This window comes from Protomyctophum parallelum (assembly GCF_964188405.1).
Source record: "Protomyctophum parallelum genome assembly, chromosome: 21".
NCBI lineage: Eukaryota > Metazoa > Chordata > Actinopteri > Myctophiformes > Myctophidae > Protomyctophum > Protomyctophum parallelum.
In genome coordinates, this window is record NC_139713.1 from 25,877,886 (window position 1) to 25,901,307 (window position 23,422).

Here is a 23,422-nt window from a genome sequence, read left to right on the forward strand (position 1 = left end):
AGAGTCATGTTTTTTATAACGATGATTATCAGGGGGAAATAAGTTAATTATAATTATAACTGAGAGCCTTTAAAAAAAATTGTAACGTGGTTATTGAAAACAAAGCAACTAAAGATCCACAAAACCACATCTCGCGAGTGTGTGACTTATCAGAAATAGATAAAAAGAGCAGATGTACAAGCTCACAACGCGTCGCACAGCGACGTGGTGTGAGCTTGTACATCTGCACTTTTCCTCTCCTCCCCTAAACTCCGCCCCGGACCCTGACAGCATGCACCCTTTAACTGCTTGTAAACACAACACTCACGCACGTGACCGCAGCACGCGCACCGTGTCCGAAAGAACACAAAGAGGGGGAGAGAGAGAGAGAGAGAGAGAGAGAGAGTGAGGGTGAGGGAGAGAGGCAAGTGCTAATATGCTTATTACAGCGACATTAGCCAACTAACCGTGTTTGCATCTTTTTACGTTTCTTGCGTTCATATTTGAGTACGTTAAATGTTAGGCAGGAGTCTAATAGTCTATTTAATATTTATCAAGCGGTATAATTAATATTAATGAGATCGTCTCGTTAATATTCAGCAGCTGGCAACGTGTAAACAAAACCCGACGAGCCATTGTTTTGTGTTTTGGTTAGTTAGCTCTCTAAGCTCTCGCTATGCTGTTAGCGACTGTTGGCTAACTGTAGCTCTTCTTTACCGTCAAAGGGGGGATATTTCTTATGGATTAATGGATGTTTCCCCCAAAGCTAACTTGAGATAACGTTTACTTAATATTATTTTTTACGTTTTATTTATTGTCATGATGGAGGAGTGTGTGGTGTTGTTGGTTCGCTGTTAAGCTCTTTATCGTCAAAAGGGGGGCATTATCTTGATCTTCCCGCAAGCTAACTTGAGACAACTTTAACCTTATAGCATTATTATTATTACAATCATAGTTTTAAACGTTTGTATTTATTGGTCATTGAACGTAATAATACATAATGGAGGAGTGCGTGGTGGAGTCGGACTGGGTGTCGGTTCGGCCCAACGCGTTCGAGGAGAACGAGCGACACAAGCTGGTGTTCATGGTGGCGTGGAACGACGTGGAGGGCAAGTTCGCAGTGACCTGCCACGACAGGACGGTGCAGCGGAGACGCGCTCTTCTGAGCATGGACCCCTCGGAGTCCCTGCACTGTCACCCCGCCGGGTCTGAGGGGTCTGGGTCTGAGACCACCCCGAGGGTGAACTGCACCCCTAAAGGAAGACATACAGTGAAGAATACTGATAACGTGGATGTTGAAGGAGAGAGTCACCGTTGCACAGGTACGTCTCAACCTATGTCACTATGTGTAGGCCTATAGTCATGAGGAAAAAATACTGCTATTTTTCGTAAAAAAGCGTTATGCCCTGTATAGCTCTGGTCCATATTAGCCTTAATGCCCTTTGCTGCCGTTGCATTATGGACCAGAGCTATACCCAGAATAGCTCTATACCCTGAATAACAAGGCTATATAACTATGCAATGTGACAGTATACGTTTACAAAATGCGGTACCCCCGCCAAGTTCCAGCTGTTTCTGAACTTCTCCAATTTTAACTTTTTTAAATATTTTGACACTTGTTTTAATGTAAAGGGATGTGCCGATGATGAGACATTTTGGCCGATATCCGATATAATTAATTGCTGTTATGGCCGATAAATAACCAATATTACCGATGTCGATATCTCATTCTGTATTGAAAAATTATAATAATTTTGTCCATTCTGAAAAATACATGTAACAGGGTGTCTGCAAGTCAGATTTAATTTAAATACCTTTATATTTAATATTGTGAGCTTGTAGATCTGTTCAAGCTGTTACTTCGGGCTTGTTTATCTATAAAGACAGACCGATTCATCGGACAGATTAATTACTCGGTCTGATTGATTAATCTAAAAACAACTAGAATCGGACGATACCGATGTGTTTGCCGATTAAATCAGTACGTATGTTTTCTCATGCCAATAAAGCTCCTTTGAATTGAAATTTACTATATACATTGGTGGGGAAAGTAGCCTAGTCACATTTTGTACTTAAACCCTATCAATGCTGCAAATCCTGCAATGTAGACATATAGGCTACTATTGTTTACAATTAAGTCAGAAATTCAAAATGTACTTGAGTAAAAGTAGAAAAGTATTGGTATCAGTCAGAATGTATACTTAAAATACCAGAAGTAGAAACTAGCCTAAGCCTACTTGTTGTGCAGAATGTTCCATTTCACAAGTTTTCAAATACAGTATACAAATCTTTAAAAAAATTGCAGATCTACAAGCACACAATGGCGCAATTTGCGAGCTTGTAAAATGGCTATTTTCAAATGGCCTGAAATGTATACAGAGCTGGAGTGGTTAATGTATGTTTTGTTATAACTTAGTTATAAGAGTTAACTAGTAACTAAAGATTTCAAATAATTGTAGTGGAGTAAATGTACAATATATCAGATGTAGTGGAGTACAGAAAGTAAAAGTACAGAAAATTGGAAATAACCCAGTAAAGTGAAAAAAAGGGGGGGAAAGGTCTTTAAATTGTCATGTTCTGATGTTCACTATATGCAAAATAGGGCTTACATACATGTAGTTAATTCATAATGTATTGTTTTGGTTGTTGGAGGTCCAGCCGGACTGGACAGCACTAGTGAAACCAGTGACATCATACTGGGGTCCTGGGACATCGTGACAGCCAAGGCTGTGGAAGACATCCCAGTCCTGGAACCCATGGTGGACATTCCAGGTGTGACACCGTTTTCTTTCAACAGTTGTTAATGCAGTGGTTCTCAAACTTTATTTTTCAAAAAAGCTTTCAAAAATAGCAGATGTACAAGCTTGCAATGCGGCATGAAGTGACTTGTATATCTTATATGTTTGAATAGCCAACATAACATTAGCAATTACTGCTTTTGCTGGGGATCCATGGAACCAGTCTCGACTCTCGACCAGTGGTTCTTAAAAAGTGGGATCTGGCCTGGGGACCCCCAGAGGTCCTTGGGGGATCCCAGGGGGTTCCCCAGCTAAATTATTGATAGTTATGAACCAAATGGGCACTTACAGTATGTGTCAAACTGAAGGTCCTTGAAATAAATGAAAGAAAGGTTGAAGAATCACTGGTGAATCACTGGTTAAGTCAGGTTAATTGTTATTTGTTAACCTGGTATCCTGACTATTAATTGATTAGAGTAAATCTTTTAGAGTGCATATCTTGTCTTGCACTTGTGAGTCGCTCTGGATAAGACAGATAAGAGCATGAATGCCTAAACTGTAAACTATGATAATTGTAGGAGTTCCGCTGCTTTGCATGGATAACAATGAAGGAGATGATCCGGAGGTGGACCACGGTGGTGGTGGTGGCAGTGAGAACTTCAGCTGGGCCGGCTTGTTCTCCTTCCAGGACCTGAGGTCGGCTCACCTCCAGCTGTGTGCCGTCAACTCGGACCTGGAGCCTTGCTTGCCTCCGTTCCCGGAGGAACAGTCCAGCGGCGGCGCGCTGTGGTCGGTTCTTTTCGGAACGGCCTGCGACCACGCCTCGTCCCGGCGGGAGACGGATGCCATGTGCTACCAGGTGCAGGTGTACCTGGGCCACGCCCTGGACACCTGTGGCTGGAAGATCCTCTCTCAGGTGCTGTTCACCGAGAGTGACCACGCCGAGGAGTACTATGAGAGCCTGAACGAACTCAGACACAAAGGATATGAGGACGCGCTGGAGAGGAGCAAGAGACGTCTTCAAGAGGTGAGATCGTTTTTTCTTTCTGTGTATAAAGATGGATGGATGCCTTTATTGATCCTGCAGAGGAAATTCAGGCACCAGAGACAGTACAGCAGGACAAGTTGGAGACAAAGATTCTGAAAGCTTATAGATTGGAAGTTCTTGTTCCATATGGAGTCTATGGACCTCTCAATTTGGTTACCTTTGGTGGACTCAATTGATTGATTCAAATGTGATACATACAATGTGTGTGTGTGTGTGTGTGTGTGTGTGTGTGTGTGTTGACCTTGTGTTCAGAGGATGGAGTGTGTCAAAGTTCTGTCTGTCTGTCTGTGTGTGTGTGTGTGTGTGTGTGTGTGTGTGTGTGTGTGTGTGTATGTGTGTCTCTCTCTCTCTCTCTCTCTTTGTCCTGTATAAGTCAGTGTTGTCAGCCATCTGTTGCAGTCCATTCACACAGAGGTGTAATATGAGCTGTTCTCTCTGCTCTCCATTTGGCTGAGCAGAGTGGTGGAAGTGCAGAACAAGACGGGGGTTGGGCTACATTCGAGGAATAGCAACTTAACACTTACTGGGAGTTTCTTTAAAGGTAGTGTGTAAGTGATATGTTATTATTTTTAGGAATCAGAAAACAAGCTTATAAGATCTTTGTGGGGGTCTCTCCTAATTGGATGAAATTGCTATCCCATTTAGCATGTGTTATGTGATGTGCGAGACCAAAAGGGACATTTGATGTCTCCCTGAGACAAACTAGAGAAAATAGGTTATCTATTCTACAAGCTCACAGCGCATCACATCACATTTAACAGTTTATGGAATTTATTTAATTAATTTATTAATGGAATTATTTTGAGAAATGTTTGAATTTGTTTAAAAACTTTGAAAGGGGCAGGGGGCGGGGAGGTACTACCAATGTGTTCAAGGTCGACTTAAACTATGCTCACCATGCTCGTTGTCAGTGGTGTAAACTAACTAAGTGCATTAACTACATTTAAGACACACTTTAAGCACTGTACTTAAGATAAAAAATTTAAGGTATTTGTACTTTACTTGAGTATCGTCAATTTCCAATACTTTTACTTCTACTCCACTACAATTATTTGAAAACTTTAGTTACTAGTTAGTTTGATTATTATTACAAAACATACAGTAACCACTTCAGCCCTACGTATATACATTTCGTCCATTTGAAAATAGCCGATCTGGTATTTAGATACATAGTGAGTACTTTCTACTTTTGGTGCTTTATGTACATTTTGATGCCAATACTTTTGTACTTTTACTCAAGTACATTCTGAATTCCAGACTTTTACTTCTACATGACAGTATTGATACTTTTACTTAAGTAAAACAATTGAGTACTTTTTCCACTACTGCTCGTTGTGAGTTGTGACATTGTTGACACTTTGTTGACACTTTTTTTGTCTGCTGTTTGTGAGTCACCTGTCAGAGAGTGCAGCAGCACGTTCAGTGTTTCTCAGAAGTGTCTATCTGATCTCTCACTCACATATTTAAACACTGTCTTAAACCCTATACTTAGCTGAACGGGCTGTCTAATAGAATCCCTCCTGTTTTCACTCGACACCAAACATCTTTCGGAAAACAGCAGATCGATTCCGTATCACAGAACTTGTATGTAGATTGTCTATTTTTGCACAATGCTTGCCTCAGTAAGAATACGGATTTTAAGGGGTGTGAGCTGTGTGGGCCTAGTCGCAAATTGTCATTCTCATCAGCGCCGGGATTTCTTTCAAAATAGAAGCTCGGGGTGATTAGGATAACGTCGCTGATGATCCCTCACTTCATATTTTGAACGAGAGGCATGTTGAAGTCAGAAATGAAGAGCTTAGTATATCCACAGTGGCGTGCACAGACATTTAGAGGGGCAGGTGCACCTTGTGCAGCGTGTGGAACCAGCCGCTTGAGATTTATAGATTTTGGGGCCTAAATAATATATTAGAAGCTTTTTATCATAAAATGATCAATGCCACCATGGTCCACATATTGTACAGTGTACACTGTACAAAAAATGAGTGGTGCAGTAGGAGAGGCCAATTCCAAAATAAAAGAAAAAAATTCAGAATATCTTTCTTTCGTTTGATATCAATGAAAATGCGCTAAAACGTGTGTACACGTCCTGTGTACACGTCCTAGCAACCCATCGGTTGGATCAGTTATGGCGTTCCCACACGTCGTACGGTCTAAATGGGTTGATAAATGATTTTCAAATACATTGTGAAGACTATTATTACTGCATTGGGGTCCGAGAACCTCTGGGGCCCTTGGGGTGGTACCAGGCGGTCCCCCGTGGAACCACATTGGGAAATATTTTGTGCCAGGGAACCGCATACAAGATTCCAATGTAAAAAATAAATAAAGGATATTAATTAAATCTTAAAAAAGAAAGGCAGATCTACAAATATGATTCTCTAACCCATTTAGACCTGTGGCCGAGAAAGTCTTCTAAATCCTGATTTTTTTTCTGAAAAACCTATGTTTCCATGTCAGTGGTTCACAAAGTTGTTGTCAAGGACCCCCAAAATGATATATATTTGGCCACCGACCCCCATCTCAAAATATGTTGTTCCAGGGGGGACGCCCAGAAGCAAAGATTAGATTTGCACACATTTTCACGATAAAAATAAATAAATAGCAGATCTACAAGCTTGTAGCGCTGCACTCTGTGCCGTGCTATGAGTTTGTAGAACACGGAGCGGACTGTTTTTATTCTGTGCTCCCTGTCACAAAGACATGACAAATGACATAGTGTAGTTTCTTAGAAGTACAACATATATCACTAAAGACTAAGAGTGATGTTGTCTATACTGATTATAGAGCTGCAAGTTCCATAATCCGTGATACCTCCAGACTTACAAGAAAAACAGCATTTTGGTCTCTGCAGTTTGGATACCATGAGACTGATTAGGAAGCAGAAAATGGACAAATGCTTTGCTTCTGCTGTTGCAAATTGCAAATGCCCATATCTGACTTTAGAGATATCCATGGAGCAGTTCCCTGTAGGCCAGATGTAGCTAGCCTCAGTAATGGCCAGCTAGGGCACCCCTCTGTGGATTTGTCTAAATCAGCACTCCCAGCAGCCCCAGGAATCTAATTTCAAACAATCCTACACAGATGCTGCTGGGATGAAAGGCTGTTATGTGCCACCAGTAGTGGGCAGCAACTCATTTACTTGAGTACTGTACTAAAGTATATATTTTTGATCATCTGTACTCCACTACTCACAGCTTCACAAGCCCTATTTCAACACTTTGCAATTTGTACTTCAGGCTAGCTAGTAGCTACTCTAGTAGTTTTAATGCAATTTCACAGAGCAACTTTCACTTGTTTTACATTACAGCCGGCCATTACGTACCACCAGTGTGGGTTGAATACAAGGACAGTGGACTGACACTGTAATGTCATGTCAGTGTGCGTGTGTGTGTGTGCACGGCATGCGTGTGTGCACGCGCACGTGCATGCATGTGACTGTGTGTAATGTCACTCTTAGGCATTGGGAATGCCACAGCAGAATGTCAACCATGGCATCATGCAGTGATGTCATGCAGTGATGGACAATCACTGTTATTGTCATGGCTGTGTGTGTGTGTGTGTGTGTGTGTGTGTGTGTGTGTGTGTGTGTGTGTGTGCCCCCTTCACAAACTCACCTGTCACTCTGCAACTACTGACTCGTCACTAATGGAACTCGAGCTTGTCGGCTACATTTGTCATTTCTTTTCATCAATGGCCATACAGTACAGTACAGTACAGTACAGTCTTTCTTAGTTTATGACCCATTGTTCAGCAAAATTAACCAATGTCAAACCTTAGCTGTCAATAGTTACATTTCAACTAGAGTGTAGATTTGGTGTTCACAATAATACATTCTGGAAGGGCTGTTATGAAAATAAAGCTTAGATGTCATGGAAAGTCAGCTTAATTCCAGTGAGGAAACTTAACCGGGGTTGGCAGTGGCACATTGCTATGTGCTGTGAGCTTGTAGATCTGCTATTTTCGTACACACACACACACACACACACACACACACACACACACACACACACACACACACACACACACACACACACACACACACACACACACACACACACACACACACACACACACACACACACACACACACACACACACACACACACACACAAATCTAACATTGGAATGTTATGCAAAATAATTGTGATTACCCAATTAATTGCAGTCAGGCGATTATGTGCAGTCAGGCGATTATGTGCAGTCAGGCGCTTATGTGCCAATTGTGACAAGTCTAGCTGTGCATAGCCTACCTCTTGTCATTGATCTATTGTCAGCTGCTGACAGTCAAAAGTGTTGTTTTTGCAGTGTAATTAGAAGTTCCAGCTACCAATATAACCTGAGGCTCTGTCATTACTCACCCTGCATGTTACTCTAGGTCTGTGAGTTTGTTTTTGTGATTTATGTGAACAAAGCGGAAGACCATAGTGTTGCCAGATATTGCAAGAGAAATAAGCAACCAGGTCTATGAAAACGAGCTCAAAATAAGCGATTAAGGACTTCACACCTATAAACATTTGACAATGGGCGATCTACAAGCTCACAACGTGTCGCATCGTGACATGTTGTGCGCTTATAGATCAGCTTTTTCCCCCAAAAAATAAATAGGATATTAATGAAACATTTTAAAACAACATCTTGCATGTGGGTCGCTGGCACAACATATTTCCGGATGGAAGTCTGTGGCCAGACTCTCGTTTAATCAACATTTGGAAGTAAGCCCATATAAGCAAGTACGTAAATTTTGATAACGATATTTTCAAGCAACTTTACAGTCACAGACAAAAAAAACAAGCCCAACGTCGCCCAACAGACTTGGCAACACTGTAGGAGACAAGTTTCATATAGTTGTCAGGCAGAAACCTTGCATCATTCTCTGTATTTTAACTTTTATTTGTAAATTAATTACCTACTTTGTCACACAAAAGTAGCAACAATATGCTATTTTTGATTTTGACACACAAACACACACACACACACACACACACACACACACACTTTATAGATCAGTAACTCTCTTTCATGCCATTTGACTAAATTGCCTTGGAACATTAGTAGGAGAGCTGGGGTATTTTCTTACTTGTGACTTTGCTATGGAAGTCAGTGTACAGTAATTACAGTTGTCAGCTGGCTTTCAGAGCTGAGGTGTTTTTTCCGCTCCAGACACTGGAATTAAAAGAGACAGGGGGGAAAAAAGAACGGAAAATGAAGCAAGAACAGATGCAAGAACACGAATGCCAGAATAATATAATGGCATGTCAGTCTTAGTCTAAAGCTGACTACATAGGTTGAACCTTTTATTTAAAAAAATCTTGTAGCATCATACACAAGATAATCTTATAAGATTATCTTTTAAGATGATTTTCAACATTCAAACATGTTAAACGAGGCACCACATAACTTAATATCAGACTTGCAGGGAAAACTCATCTCTTAGCAGCATCACATGTGATCACACGCTGAAGCAGCGTGATCACACGCTGGAGCAGTGTGATCCCACGCTGGAGCAGTGTGATCCCACGCTGGAGCAGTGTGATCCCACGCTGGAGCAGTGTGATCCCACGCTGGAGCAGTGTGATCCCACGCTGGAGCAGTGTGATCACACGCTGGAGCAGTGTGATCCCACGCTGGAGCAGTGTGATCACACGCTGGAGCAGTGTGATCCCACGCTGGAGCAGTGTGATCACACGCTGGAGCAGTGTGATCCCACGCTGGAGCAGTGTGATCCCACGCTGGAGCAGTGTGATCACACGCTGGAGCAGTGTGATCACACGCTGGAGCAGTGTGATCCCACGCTGGAGCAGTGTGATCCCACGCTGGAGCAGTGTGATCACACGCTGGAGCAGTGTGATCACACGCTGGAGCAGTGTGATCCTGTGCATGCGTTATGGATTCCACCAACGTTATGGGATAGACCCGCCTTACTGGTGTCTGATTGGCTCTCTAACAGGCATAGTTTTACTGAGGTTAGGGTTAAGGTTAGGTTTAGGCATATAGTTTTACTGAGGTTAGGGTTAAGGTTAGGTTTAGGCATAGTTTTACTGAGGTTAAGTTTAGGCATAGGATTACTGAGGTTAGGTTAGGTTACAAACTGTAAGTTGACGATTGTCATACAAATAATTGAGATTTAATTAACAATTTAATTGTGTTTGAACATTGGAACATAATGATTCAGATAGATGCAAGTACAGGGTTTCCCCCAGAGCAACAGCAGCTGCACAAGTTTGCCCAGTGGTTGCCATGGGACTGCAGGGCCCTAGGTAAACAGTAGAGTAGTGTTAAAAAGCTGAATGGACTAGTGTCCTCCCCCCCACCCCTCTCTCACACACACACACACACACACACACACACACACACACACCCCCCACCAAAGTACTGGCTATGGCAATACTATTCAGACCTACTGGTGTAAAGTAGCTCAGTATGCACTTACTGTAAGTACCATACTTTTACTTGGTGAATATTTCCTAACATTCTACTTCTACTCCACTACGTCTTGGAGAGAAAAAAAGTACTTGACTTCAGTTTTATTATTATTTCAAAACATACATTAACCACTTCTCTGCAAGCTCACAACGCAGCATGATGGTACTACCGTAGTTTTTAGCTTTGTTTTTATTTGTAGTCTTCGTCAGCTAAAAAGGGGGTCTCTCTCTCTCTCTCTCTCTCTCTCTCACATTCATTCATTATGGGGTCCTTGACATGAAATAGTTTAGAAAAGTGTCATGATTTAGAAGACATTTGTAGAATGTGGTCTCAGGTGTTAACGGGGTAAATCATGGACATGCTCTGTGCCTGTGCAGCTGCTGGAGAAGCACCGGGCGTTGGACAGCATGGTGGAGCTGCTGCAGGTGTACGCGGAGGAGGACCAGGTGTTTGGAGAGCTACTGGAGGCCACCACGCAGCTCTACCACTACCTGCTGCAACCCTTCAGGGACATGAGAGAGCTGGCCATGCTGCGCAAACAACAGATAAAGGTACGCACGCACTCACACACACCTTGCCAGGAAAAATAGTCTGTTTCTCAATTCATGTTATAGCACGCACACATGCACACACACACAAAAGCTGCCACCCTTAAGTAAGCAAGTCCCGCAGCCATTTGAAGTTTCACAGAAATATCAAGTTTCAAACAAGAAGTTTTTATATCAGTTTACTGGCAGACGATGAAGCCTGATTTATACTTCAGCAGCATCTACAAGCTCACAATGTGTTGAGATGTCACGACATCTCACAATGCTTTGAGATGTCATGCGTGCGTGCACGCATGTGTATATATGGCTGAATTGGTTAATGTATGTTTGTAATAATAATCCAAATCTACAAAGTAACTAGTAACTTGCATCCAGTCAAGTAAAGTAGTATAAATAACTCTAAAAAGTTCAGTACTTGTAATTGTACTGTTACTTTGAACCACTGTCATATGCAGGCAGAGGGTGCGAGAAACAGGTAGAGATCTCTGCCTCGGTGACAGCGGTGCTGAAAGACACAACAGGATATATGGATAATCTGACTGATTAATTATAAGGGTGAGATAGTTTCTGAGGTAATGCCAGCTATAGCCTGCCTGCCAGCTTTAGCTATTCCAAATAATCTCCGTTAAACTACCACTGATTGTACTTTATTTTAAAGCTTCACTCTGTAACCTTGTTCTATGCCCTATTTGAACCCCGGTCTACTGCGCAAGTGCTGAAATTCCATGACCAGGTTTTATCACAATGTCAGAGTGGTATGTGGACTTCACGCCTCCTAATACGGTACAATACCGATGGTTCTCAAAGTTTTACATTTCCAGGAACACCGCAACTCATTCCATTCTTTTTATTTGTACCCTCTCAGAGTTATGGACCTGTATAAGGGTCCATTTGGTTCCATTTGTACACTCTAAAAGTTACAGACCTGTAAGGGTCCATTTGGTTTAATTTGTACACTCTCTGAGTTACAGACCTGTAAGGGTCCATTTGTATGATGATGTCATGCGCATAGCCTCTAGGAATCGTTAAATAGAACCGCTAAGGAATAGAACTGTTAGGAGGGAATCATTTAGGAGGAACCGTAATTGTTAAAATTCTAACGTATAAATGTGTTATGACTGTGCCTTTTCACTTTTAATGTCTCTAGTGTAATATATCGTAAAACCTTTAACCACTTAAGCCTTTCATTGATCATAGACCTCTGCATCAAATCTCTTCAGCGGCTACAATAACTGATCTAAAAGTTTGTTGTGACGTGCTGTGATCATGTAGATCTATGTTTTTCCCCAATATTCACCCCTGAGAAGGGGCATTGTGGTTCAAGTGTAGAAAATTGTCATTCTTTGTAGAAAACTGAGTTATGACAAATAACTGAAATATACATTCTTCAAGTGGGAACTGGTCAAGCGGCAGAATACATAATTACACTTTGAAACGCAACATTGTACATTGTTACAACAGCCAAATAATAAAATAAACCATAATAAATGTATAAATGTTATACTTTATCTGCAAGTTTACGACACGTTGTAAGCTTGTAGATCTGCTATTTCAACTTTTTGCCAGGTGTTTGAATAGCACCTGGACTACATTTGCTACTACCTCTAGTAGTGACTGTAGTGGACACTCTAAAGTTCCAAGCCAATGGGAGACTTACCCATAGTCTATAAATCCCATACTCTGAACGCCACAACGTGAAGCTGTGAGCTGAGGCAGAGGTGGCGGTACACAAACTGATCTGATGATAGATGTTCATAAACAAGAGCTTTCTGCACCTGGCAGTTATGACTGAGTTATTCTTGTTTATGTATGAACATCTTTCAACATTGGAAACGATTAAGCAATTATGCCAAAATAATTGCAATTATCTCAGAAAAATTGCGATTAGACTATGTAATAATTGTGACAAACCTAGATGCTACAACACATAAAAACTAGTCTAAAATGTGTCTAAATTGTTCCACTAAGCTCAACTGTATTTTAAGGTCAGCCATTCCTTTAAGTTTAACCTTTATTTAACTAGTAAGTTTTGAGTTTGGGATTTTGTGCATTTCCACGTTTTCGGTAAGGTTTTCTTTAACATCAAGTAAGGTTGCAATCTTCCCGGCCTGCTTGTCCTTTTCTCTGTCAGTTCCATTGAGAGGGTTGAACTCCGACACCTGTTCCCCCCGAGGGCAATTCCAACGGTTGAAAACAAAACAAAAAGCTGTATGCAAATAAAAGGCTTCCTCATGTTTACAGACAGAACAAAGGCCATTTGGTTTCTCACATAAATACTGACTTGGGGGATGTGGCAGCATCTAATGTTAATGTACATCGTCTATAATGTGAAGAAAGGGGAAGGGGGTATGATTTATGCGCTGTTGGAGAGACAGGAGAAAGATGTACAACTACCGTAAATTCTACTAATCATTATGTGTATTCCTCCATCTGCACTGTAACTACTGTACTTTTGACCAGAGCAAATAGTTTAACACATTTAAAAAGCTGAGCTTGAGAGAGCTCTCGGCCAGCCAGGATGCAACATTTGCATAGAATTTGCATCGTGCTCGATGTTGATGTTGGAAGAGACAGGTTTTGATGTGTGAGCTGACTGAGTCTCACATAGGGCTACGATCCGCAACCGGATCCAATTTTGAGGAACCGGAATTTGGAACCATTTCCGCAGTGGTGTAAACTTTACTGGAGTATTTCCCATTTTCAGTACTCTTACTACCAAATGGACCCATAAGAGTTATGGGGGGCATTGAAATTAAATAGTTTGAGAACCACTGTGCACTAAATGGAACAGAGCCTTAATTAGCATCATCATTTCACCTGTGAAGGAAGAGTTATTCTGTGTGCATACTAGAGCTATCGGTCTCCTAAAAAGGCGGCTACCTACGTCACACAGATACAGGAAGTAAGTCTTGGACTACATGCATTGTGTGACGGTCCTGTCTCATGGCAGAGCGGTTACATCAGTGTCTAATTTCGTGCAGTGGGCTCAGACGGCATCATGAATAAGACATGTGGTTTATCCTCACATGTATGTTGGGAACTTGTTGTGGGAGTTCTAGTTTCACATTATAGGATTGTCAGTACAAGACAGCTGTTGTCAGGGTGCTCTCTCCTCAAACCTTATGCAAAACCACACAATTGCAAAAAATGCCTTTCAACTCAACTCCAGTCACAGAACACATTGTAAATCCTACACGGGTTGTGCTTATAACCACATCTGTGTCCAATTCGGAAGTGCCACTCACCTACAACAACTAGACTAGACCATATATATATATATATATATATATATATATATATATATATATATATATATATATATACACCAGAGCTAAAGCGAGCATGTTGCCGTGTCGTGCGTTGCGAAGTTTGATTGAGCCAACTCAGGGCCGTTCAAGTTGCGACCCGCTAGACATAGAATAGTAAATGTTCTGGCGAGAGCGTTTGCCCCGACTGCTACTCAAAGTGGCTACTGGCCAAACACAGCGTGTCCTTGCACAAGTTCACTGGCCAATCGCAGCGCGTGAATCCGTTTAAATGTGAGATAAAAATAAGCAGAGCAACAATGAACTCTGTTCAATAAACAAGGTAAATAGTCACATAAATAGAGGGCAGGGTGAACAATGTAGTGCCTCGTATAAAATATAGGATTCCAGGTAAACACTGAACCTAGCATCTTCCCGCTTAGTTTTCTTAGCTCTCTCTCTCTCTCTCTGCCTCTCCCCTATGAAGACATTAATGAATGAATGGTGTTGTATTTTCTGATGTTACATTATTTATGGTGCAGGTGATTGTTGGTTTGAGTGTCTGAGTAACCAAGGTGAGTAATTACAGATTATGGGGAGTCTAATCACCAAGTTGTTTGATTCATTACATGCTATTTCATGTGACTTTAATTATTTAATTCTCTCTCTCTCTCTCACCTTGACAATGTGGGCCTTTTGGAGAAAAGAATAATAAAGTTGCAAAAGTCATCCTTAGCAGTCAATAGGTTAATTGGGGTGGTAACGGTTGTTGCATTTGGTCTCCCTGCTCTTCGGTTGACTAGTGTCTGTCTAGGTAGGTTGGATACGCATCAGACAGGCTCTATTAGCTCAGTGGTAAACATTTCACGCCCATCTGAAAATATGTTGTGCCAGGGACCCCCAAACAATATGTGTGTATTCAAAATGCTCAAATATTCCACATTAATTTTTGGTTTACCCAAGATTTATTTTTCAAATAGCAGATCTACCAGCTCACATGTTGCAGATGTGTTGTGTGCTTGTAGATCTGCTATTTTGAAATAGCTGTCAGTGTGTGCACTGTGCAGCCTATATTCTGTTCTTTTGGAATTGTTTTCATAGACCTGATTGCTTATTTCTCTCACACAATCTGGCAACACTGCTTGCAAACGAAAGAGAACAAAAGCCACAGTCATTCAGAGTGTAAACCTCTCAACCACTGTAGTTTATTATAGGTCAGTGGTGTAGACATCATTTGTGTTCTACTTCAGCTCCATTGTTTAGTAGTATCACTGTAAACGTTTAACATCAAACATGCATGGGCATGTTTTACTCCAGGTCACTGCCTTGACCTGGAGTGACACCTACTGCTCCATACTGGTATTACATAATCACAAATTGAATGGTGTTTCAACTTAAGCCCTATTCTATCTTTTTTTCTTCTCCACACAGTGAATATAGCCAATATAATTTGCAACACGTTGTAAGCTTGTATATTGGTTGTTGTTTGAGGAAAACGTTTGAAAAGGTGCATAATAATAATAATCGACAGGCCCAAAATGGGGACCAAGGTTGAAAGTCAGCTCACCCATCTGAACACTCAATACATTACGTGGTGGGCAGATAGTGGGCTGGGATGCTTTCAAATATTTCCCAGCAGACCCTAATCCAGAAGAGGTTGTTAACTCTGATTTAATTATAATGAGGGAGATAGTTGTGCCTGAGGTAATGCCAGCTAGCATTAGCTTAGCTGTTTGTCTCTGTTAATAACAAAACTTCCAGAGGGTGAATGAGACCGACCCAGATGTCTTTCTGGTGGATTCTGATTGGCTGGTGATCAAAAGATATCACCATCCACTTAGGTTAAAACAATTTGTAAAATGATATATTTAAAGCAGTGGTTTTCAACCAGTTGTTGTCGTTATTGCTTTGAGAAACGTGTGTTAACAATCCTGGAAAAACTGTAATTAACACTCCTATTTATTTTTATTTGTTTATTACACAACTGGTATCGGACCGATAATAATAATGATAATAATAATAATAAAACTATATGTATAGCACCTTTCATGACATGAAGTGCTTTACAGAGCAATAGAAAAAAAGAAAAGCAAGACAAAGACATTAAAAAACAAGCAGTAATGCAATACAGTGAGGACATGAATAACAAAAAATAAAAGATCAATTAAAAGCAATGTTGTAGAAGTGGGTCTTGAGCTGTGCTTTAAAAATGTCTACACAGAGGCTGCCTGTCGAAGGTACAGTGGGAGTTTGTTCCATGCCGTAGAAGCAAAAGGCTGCTTCACCGTATTTTTTAGTTGCCATTGTTTTAGGCAAAGCGAGCAGGCCAGCAGTGGAAGACCTTAGGGGGCGGTTTGGGACATATATAGGCAGGCAGTCATGTAGGTAGGAAGGTGCGAGACCATTGAGAGCTTTATACACAAGTAAAATAATTTTAAAATCAATCCTAAAAACAACCGGAAGCCAGTGCAGTGAAGCTAAAACTGGAGTATTATGTTCTATTCGAGTAGTATACAGATCCAATACAGATCAGAATCTGTATTGGTAAGGAAAAAAATCGGTACATCTTTAGTGTTTTTTCTTTTCAAATCCTTTCAGATCTCGTTGGAGACGGAGCGGCTGGGACCTCGTCGTGTGGATGGGTTGAGGAAGGAGGATGAGGAGTGGACGAGGAAGGCTAATGCTGCCGTGCGTTCCATCCAGGATCTCACCGTCAAGTTCTTTGAAACCACCACCAGAGCACAGAAAGGTAAACACTACACTTAAACTAAATAACCACTGGTGAGAGTCAAAATGTTTCAGAAATTATTTTAACAAAAATTGATCACAGAAATTGAACACTTAAGACTGCGGCCTGGTGGCCACAAGTGGTAAATAGCTTGCGCGGGGCCGGGACCAGGAGATTACTACTCAAGTACTTCCGTATTCCCCACTCGCAACTCGCTCGCAGACCTCCATTGTAAGGAAAGGCAAATGTTAGCATTCGCTCATGATAGCCATCTTTCTCGAGAAGTCAATCACAGACAACAGATGGCTCACAACACATTGCACTGCAACGCGTTGTGAGCTTGTAGATCTGCTATTTTCAGCATGCAGTGTAAAAAGTGTAAATATACTTATTTGTTGACGAAATTGTCGATATATTTAGTCTTAGTCATCATAGCTTAGTTTTCATTTAGTTTCCATCAGTGAAAAAAAGTAGTCGAACATTGTTTGTCATAGTATTAGTCGACGAAATCAACACTGCTCACATGTCCTGTATATTGTTTGTGATTGGTTTGGGCAGCAATGTACGAGCGCATGCGTGCCGATCAGAAGAAGCTGGGCAGGTCGTCGTGGGCGTCGGCCGTGGAGCGCATGGAGAGACTGCAGTACGCCGCGTCCAAGGAGACCCTGCAGCTGATGAGAGCCAAGGAGATCTGTCTGGAACAGAGCAAGCACGGCCTGAAGGAGCAGGTAACGACACACTGTGACCACACTGTTGATAGGGACAGCACATTTAGATCTTAGTTTAGGCATATTTTGTGTCATCTGGAATGTTTTAGCGACAAAAAAAAATATATTTAGTCGACTAAATGTAGTGGAGAAAAAGGACTCAGTTTTGTTACCCAAGTAATACTGCAATGTAGAACTACTCTGTTACAAGTAAAAGTCCAGAATGAAATATGTACTTGCGTAAAAGTACAAAAGTATTGGTATCAATATATACGGTAGGCCTACTACTCATAATGCAGAATGTCCCATTTCACAAGATATCATATGTATGAAATATGCGTCTAGAAGTAAAAGTATTGAAAATAGGAAATACACCAGTAAAGTAAAAGTACCTCAAAATTGTACTTAAGTACAAGCAAGTTGTATACAGTAAATTTACTTAGTCACTTTACACCACTGACTGGTTGGCTGTGTGCATCCAGATGCAAAGTTTACAAGGTGGGGATGATGCAATGGTGCGTCTGGACCACATGGAGGCGCTGTACTACAAGCTGCAGCTGCAGTTGTATGATATCCAGGCGGAGGTCCTGCGATGTGAGGAACTCCTGCTCAATGCACAGCTACACAGTCTGAGGAGACGCATGAACGGTACTTATAGCATTATTTATTTGAATCACTTATTTCAGTGATGTTCAACCTTTTTCATGTCAAGGCTCATTATTTATTCGGCATTTGAGCCACGGACCACCATTTGATGAGATTTCTCTCAGACCCAAAACGTTGAATATTTTGTTTTGGTAGGATACGAATTTGTCCACAATGCCATGCTGTGTTGATGTTCGTACCATAGGAGAGAGAACAGGCCAATATTGATCAAAATGACAATTCTTCTACATTCTCTAATTGTGTAAACTTGTAAATTAAGTAATGCAGATGTTTAATGATAATGCTTGGTTTCATTTTAATCTCTCAAGAGTTAAAGATCTATAAGGGACTCTCCCTCATTTAGCTGGGGACCAGCTGTAACACCCATAAGGATCACTGGTGGAAAACCACTGACTTAGGAGAAAACAGCTATGTTTTCATAATCGCTGAGTTTGATTAACCGTTGCACCCCATCAGAGTACCAGGACGAGGTGGTATACTATGACGCCTACGAGAGTCCTGACGCCATGGAAGGTGCTGAGGACGGTGTGGTCGCTCAGACTCCTCCGACAGATGAAGAACTTCACGACCTGCAGCGCAAGATACGACAGCTGGAAGCCCGGCGAGGACGCATCACCGCCAAGAAAACCTACCTCAAAAACAAGAAGGTACACTATGAGAACCTACCTTTAAAAGCAAGAAGGCATACGCTAAGAAAACCCAATGCTGTCCAGAAGGTGCACTGCACAGCCAGATGCTGGATAACAAAGACACGTAGACTGAAAAGAAAATAATCCGCACACCGTTTTCAAAGCTACTATTAGGAACATTTTGACCGGTACAAGGTCTTCTTCAATGAGACTGTCTCATTGTACCTGGCGAAAACCTTGACCAGGTCAAAACATTGTACTCATTGTAAACTACACTTTCAGAGTGTACAAAAAGTATTTTTGTACCCACATTTGAGAACCAGTGTAATATGTGCCATTGTTTTTGTGTTGTAGGAGATTTGTATAGTGAATCACAACCAGAAGTTGCAGCAGCGTCATGGGTGTGATGACATCGATCCACTTCTAGCACCACAGCAGGTACAAGGGACAGAATGCCTGCATTATTATCTCAATAATACTTTGTGTATTATGTGTGTTTTAATTATTTGAATTATCCGTCTAGAGAGGAGATCCTGATGAAGATGAGGAGAAGGGAAATGCTCGAGTGAGTCAGGAGAGACAGAGAACGTTGGACAGACTTCGCAGCTTCAAACAGGTATGAAGTGCAACAATAAGCAAGCGAGTCAGTGCGGGGGCGGCAGTGGCTCAGGGGTAGAGTGGCTGGTAGGTGGCCGCATGGAAACCACAAGGTGCCCAGTTTGATCCCGGCCTCCTCCAGAGTTAGTGTCAAAGTGTCCGTGAGCAAGACTCTGAACCCCTAATTGCTCCCAATGTGCAGTTTGGTGCCTTGGATGGTTTCCTCTGTCATCGGTGTATGAAAGGGAGGAATGTAATGCACAATCTATGTAAACCGCCTTGGATAAAGGCGCCATTATAAATGCACCATTTACCATGGAGTTTTACCACGGTCACTGGCGGAGCAGAGTGCCTCCCCTCCTCGTAGCCATTGTATATATATAATTTTGACCACAATGGTAACTTCTACAATAAATTAGTCCACGTGACTGTCATGGAACGACCCTTCACGCAATAAAATGTTCTGACCTTGGCTTTTTCTGTTCTGGCCACACACAGCGCTATCCTGGTCACGTGACTTTGAAGTCCAGTAGACTGCGTCTGGGACAGTCTTACACCAAGAGGAGAGCCGGCGGAGCAGGTATAGTCACACAAAAAAGTTACCATCAGTCATTTCTTTGTATAGGCCTATTCATGTCAATTGTCATAGCTGCCTTTCGCACATTTAGTTTACAAAGCCTAAAATGTAAGTTGTATTCATATATATTATTCATATATTCATATGACCATTCGGAAATAGCCGATCTACAACCTCACAATTTGTCCCGATGCAACGCATTGTGAGCTTGTAGATCTGCCATTTGAAAACTTGAAATGGGACATTTCTGCATAATAGGTACTTTTACTGTTGGTACTTTAATTACATTTTGATGCCAATACTTTTGTAAAACAATTTGTTCCACCACTGCCTAGGAGCGTGTAGAGCATGGGAGCAGCACAGTGCTACCCAGGGGGGCAGAGCATCATCACAGCAGCCTGGCACCCAGTCGGCCAGCATCCAAACTGACGGCACCTTGAGTCTCCCTCCGCTCTCCAGACCGCCGTCTAACGCCTGCGGCTACGAGAGTGTGTCGTTCGGCGGTTCCCGTATCCCTCCTTTCGCCTCCTCCATGCCTCTTCTCTCAGATCTCCCGCCCTCCTCTCTCCTTTCCTTGGGCCCTCCACCTCCACCCCCCCCTCCACCCCCTCCTCCACCTCCACACCCCTCCTACGCAGGGGAGGAGCAGCAGGGCGAGGAAGGGGAGGAGGACTCCCGCTGTAGCCTGGTGCAGAGACCTGCAGCAGGTAGGTCCTGTCAGAATTATTCACCGCACGGCCTTCAAAAAGGTTTTCTCTCAAACAAAACGCCTGTGGACCCTGAGGCTATTGGTGTACTGACCATGGTATTACTGCGCTTAACTGACCTGCCAGATGGGGGCGGTATTGATTCACTAGTTCACAATAAAGCCCCATCTGGTGACGCTCAGGAACTGCCAATGATTTGGCCCATGGTGGGCCAATCAGTAGCAGCTACGGGCAGGATCTTCTAATCACAGCCTTCTTCAGCGATTGGGCTACAGTGATCCCAGATGGAAGTTGGTTGTGAAACAAATGTGAAGCAAGCGTCTTCCAACTGGCGGAGTCAGGCTATAACTGACCAGCCATCTGGCCTGACCTGAACCTCACAGATAATCTAGGTTGTATTGTCAAGAGGAAGGTGTGAGACATGAGACTCAACAATAAAATGAGCTTATGGCTGTTATCAAAGCAAACCAGGCCTCCCACAACACCTCAACAGTGCCACAGGCTGATTAACTTCATGCCACGCGGCCCACGCCCCATTGATGAAATTATTTGTTCAAAAGTAGCCCAGACCAAGTATTGACTTCATACAAGTCTTATTACGCAGAAAATTTACTTTGGTTCGGTAGTCAAATCTTTGAGAGCCGCAGCCCCTCCTATGCCCAGCTTTGTCTGTCTGTGTGAACAAACATTGGCTGATGATTGGCTGATCACCCCATAGCGATGATTTGATTGACTGAGCAAAGTACATATTGAGGATAAGTGAAGACGGCCAGGCCGAATGACATTTGTGAGGATTTGATTGATATGATGATAAGAGCGCCCCTCACTTTGAAGAATTAATACAATTATTAAATGCATGGACTGTTTTAGATTTTTGGTACCAGTCCTTGTCTGTTTATATTTAAGTTATTTGTCATAATCTTTCCAAACATAGTTTGATTTCTATATGTTCCAATGTTCAATGCCAAAAAAACAATGAATGGTCAACTAAAAGGTCCTGATCTTTTGACAGGGTGTGAGTCACCTTCTGCACTCCAGGTGTCGATGGCGTTCTCCCCGCAGTTCTTTGACAGCAGCCAGCTACTCACAGCCAGGAAGAAGCTGAGGAAAACGGCCTCCATGGAGACCTCACAGTGGAGGAGAGGTACGTGTGCACAGTGGTGGAAAAAGTACTTGCATGTTTTACGGAAGTAAAAGTATCAATACTGCAATATAGAAATACTCCGTTACAAGTAAAAGTAAAATGTACTACTTCAACCAGAGCTCATTCACATGTACGCTAGCGTCCTAGGGCATGTTTACTCCCAAAGTGTTTTAAGTTTCAAGCTGCGTCGTGTTGTGAGCTTGTTCTGCTAAAACTTTCCCCCACAATAACAGAAAACTAGTATAATAAAATAAAATTAGTATAGACCCCTGGGGGACTCACATTGGTCCACCACATAGGGTTTAAATGGTTAATTGGCTATAATAATTGGCTTCTCTAAATTGAAATACATTAGATAAGTAATACTGTTTGTTGTGTTGTGTTTCCCCAGCCTGCTCTCCCATGGACGAGGTCCTGGCGTCTCTGAAGCGCGGCAGCTTCCACCTGCGGAAGGCGGAGCTCCGGGTCCTGGCCCCCGACCCAGACGACGACGAGAGCAACAACATCTTGGCCCAAATCCGCAACGGCGTCCGGCTGAAGAAGGTGCGCACGCGTCCGGATGCCCCCGTGGGCCGGCGAGGTGGCCTGGGGAACCTGCCCCGCTCGGCGGACGCTCTGACCCGCAGTATCCACGAAGCTCTGAGGAGGATAAAGGAGGCTTCGCCCGACTCCGATTCTGACGACGACGATGAGGACAGCCTGCCTGGCGCTGACTGGGACAACTAACTCATCAGCCTGTGCACAGCAGACATATTGGAAAGTCTCTCCCTCACTTCCTTCACAGGTCAATGATACTATTATATAATGCCCTGTTCTATTTAGTACATTCAGCCGTATTATACATCTTAATGTTCATAATGGGCTCTATGCATAGCAGCCGTCCTTCATAGGTGTTACCGATGATACTAATGAAGGCTCTGTTCCATGGTATGGGGTGCATATGCTGGCTAGACACACCAACAGTCATGAGTCCGACAACACCGTCGCTCCCGACATGCGTGGCCGGTTACAAATCACCCATGGCCAGTTACAAATCACCCGTGGCTCCCGACATGCGTGGCCGGTTACAACTAATCCTTGGCCGGATACAAATCCCCAAAGCGTTTTCCAGGGACCCTCATGGTTCCTTAAGGGTAGTGTTGTCATTGCACGCCGTACCACACCAAAGGCTGCCGAGTGCAGAGTATCACAAGGGTTCATTGTGTGACCTGTTAAATCCCATAGTGGAGATGTTAAGTGCGCGTGACGTAGTTTAAATAGCGTCCCACCAGAGTATCAAATCACCAATGCAACACTGCTTGAGGGGGTTCCAAATGACCCCTTACGGGTGTACAAATGGAACCACATGGACCCGTTACGCAACTTGGTTCCATTTGTATGCTCTCAGAGTTATGGGGGTCCTTCGAAGAATAAAACGTTTGAGGACCACTGTGCTGCATTAAATGTAGTATCATTGGTAACACCTGTGCAGGAAGAAAGGAAGATGCCCAATTTCTTTCAATATGGCTGCTGTGCATAGAGCCTATTAGTGTTACATTACGTACAACGAAAACTCACTCTGCATACCAAGACTTAAGTGCGCTTTTGAGATTTTCCAGAAAAGGTTGAGAAGCACTGTCCTAGACCATGAGTCTTCAACGGGGGGGTCCGGGGACCCCTAGGGGGTCCTCAGAGTTACTACAG

General features: G+C 42.6%; 1 protein-coding gene across 1 annotated transcript; it reads left to right on the plus strand.

Moving 5' to 3' along the window:
* Positions 1-313: 313 nt before the first annotated feature.
* jmy (junction mediating and regulatory protein, p53 cofactor) lies at positions 314-23,422 on the plus strand. Its single transcript, XM_083794137.1, has 14 exons — positions 314-1,301; positions 2,632-2,751; positions 3,296-3,744; positions 10,569-10,742; positions 16,583-16,733; positions 17,271-17,440; positions 17,902-18,067; positions 18,542-18,732; positions 19,069-19,152; positions 19,238-19,330; positions 19,810-19,891; positions 20,224-20,595; positions 21,608-21,739; positions 22,131-23,422. The coding sequence occupies exons 1-14, from the start codon at positions 980-982 to the stop codon at positions 22,463-22,465; spliced, it is 2,841 nt and encodes a 946-aa protein (XP_083650263.1). The 5' UTR covers positions 314-979; the 3' UTR covers positions 22,466-23,422.

Bases quoted from the DNA above. Each gene is read 5' to 3' on its own strand.
- jmy (XM_083794137.1), top strand. From the start codon at position 980: ATGGAGGAGTGCGTGGTGGAGTCGGACTGGGTGTCGGTTCGGCCCAAC. The intron at 1,302-2,631 runs GTACGTCTCAAC...TGGTTGTTGGAG, and splicing joins AGAGAGTCACCGTTGCACAG to GTCCAGCCGGACTGGACAGC. The intron at 10,743-16,582 runs GTACGCACGCAC...AAATCCTTTCAG, and splicing joins TGCGCAAACAACAGATAAAG to ATCTCGTTGGAGACGGAGCG.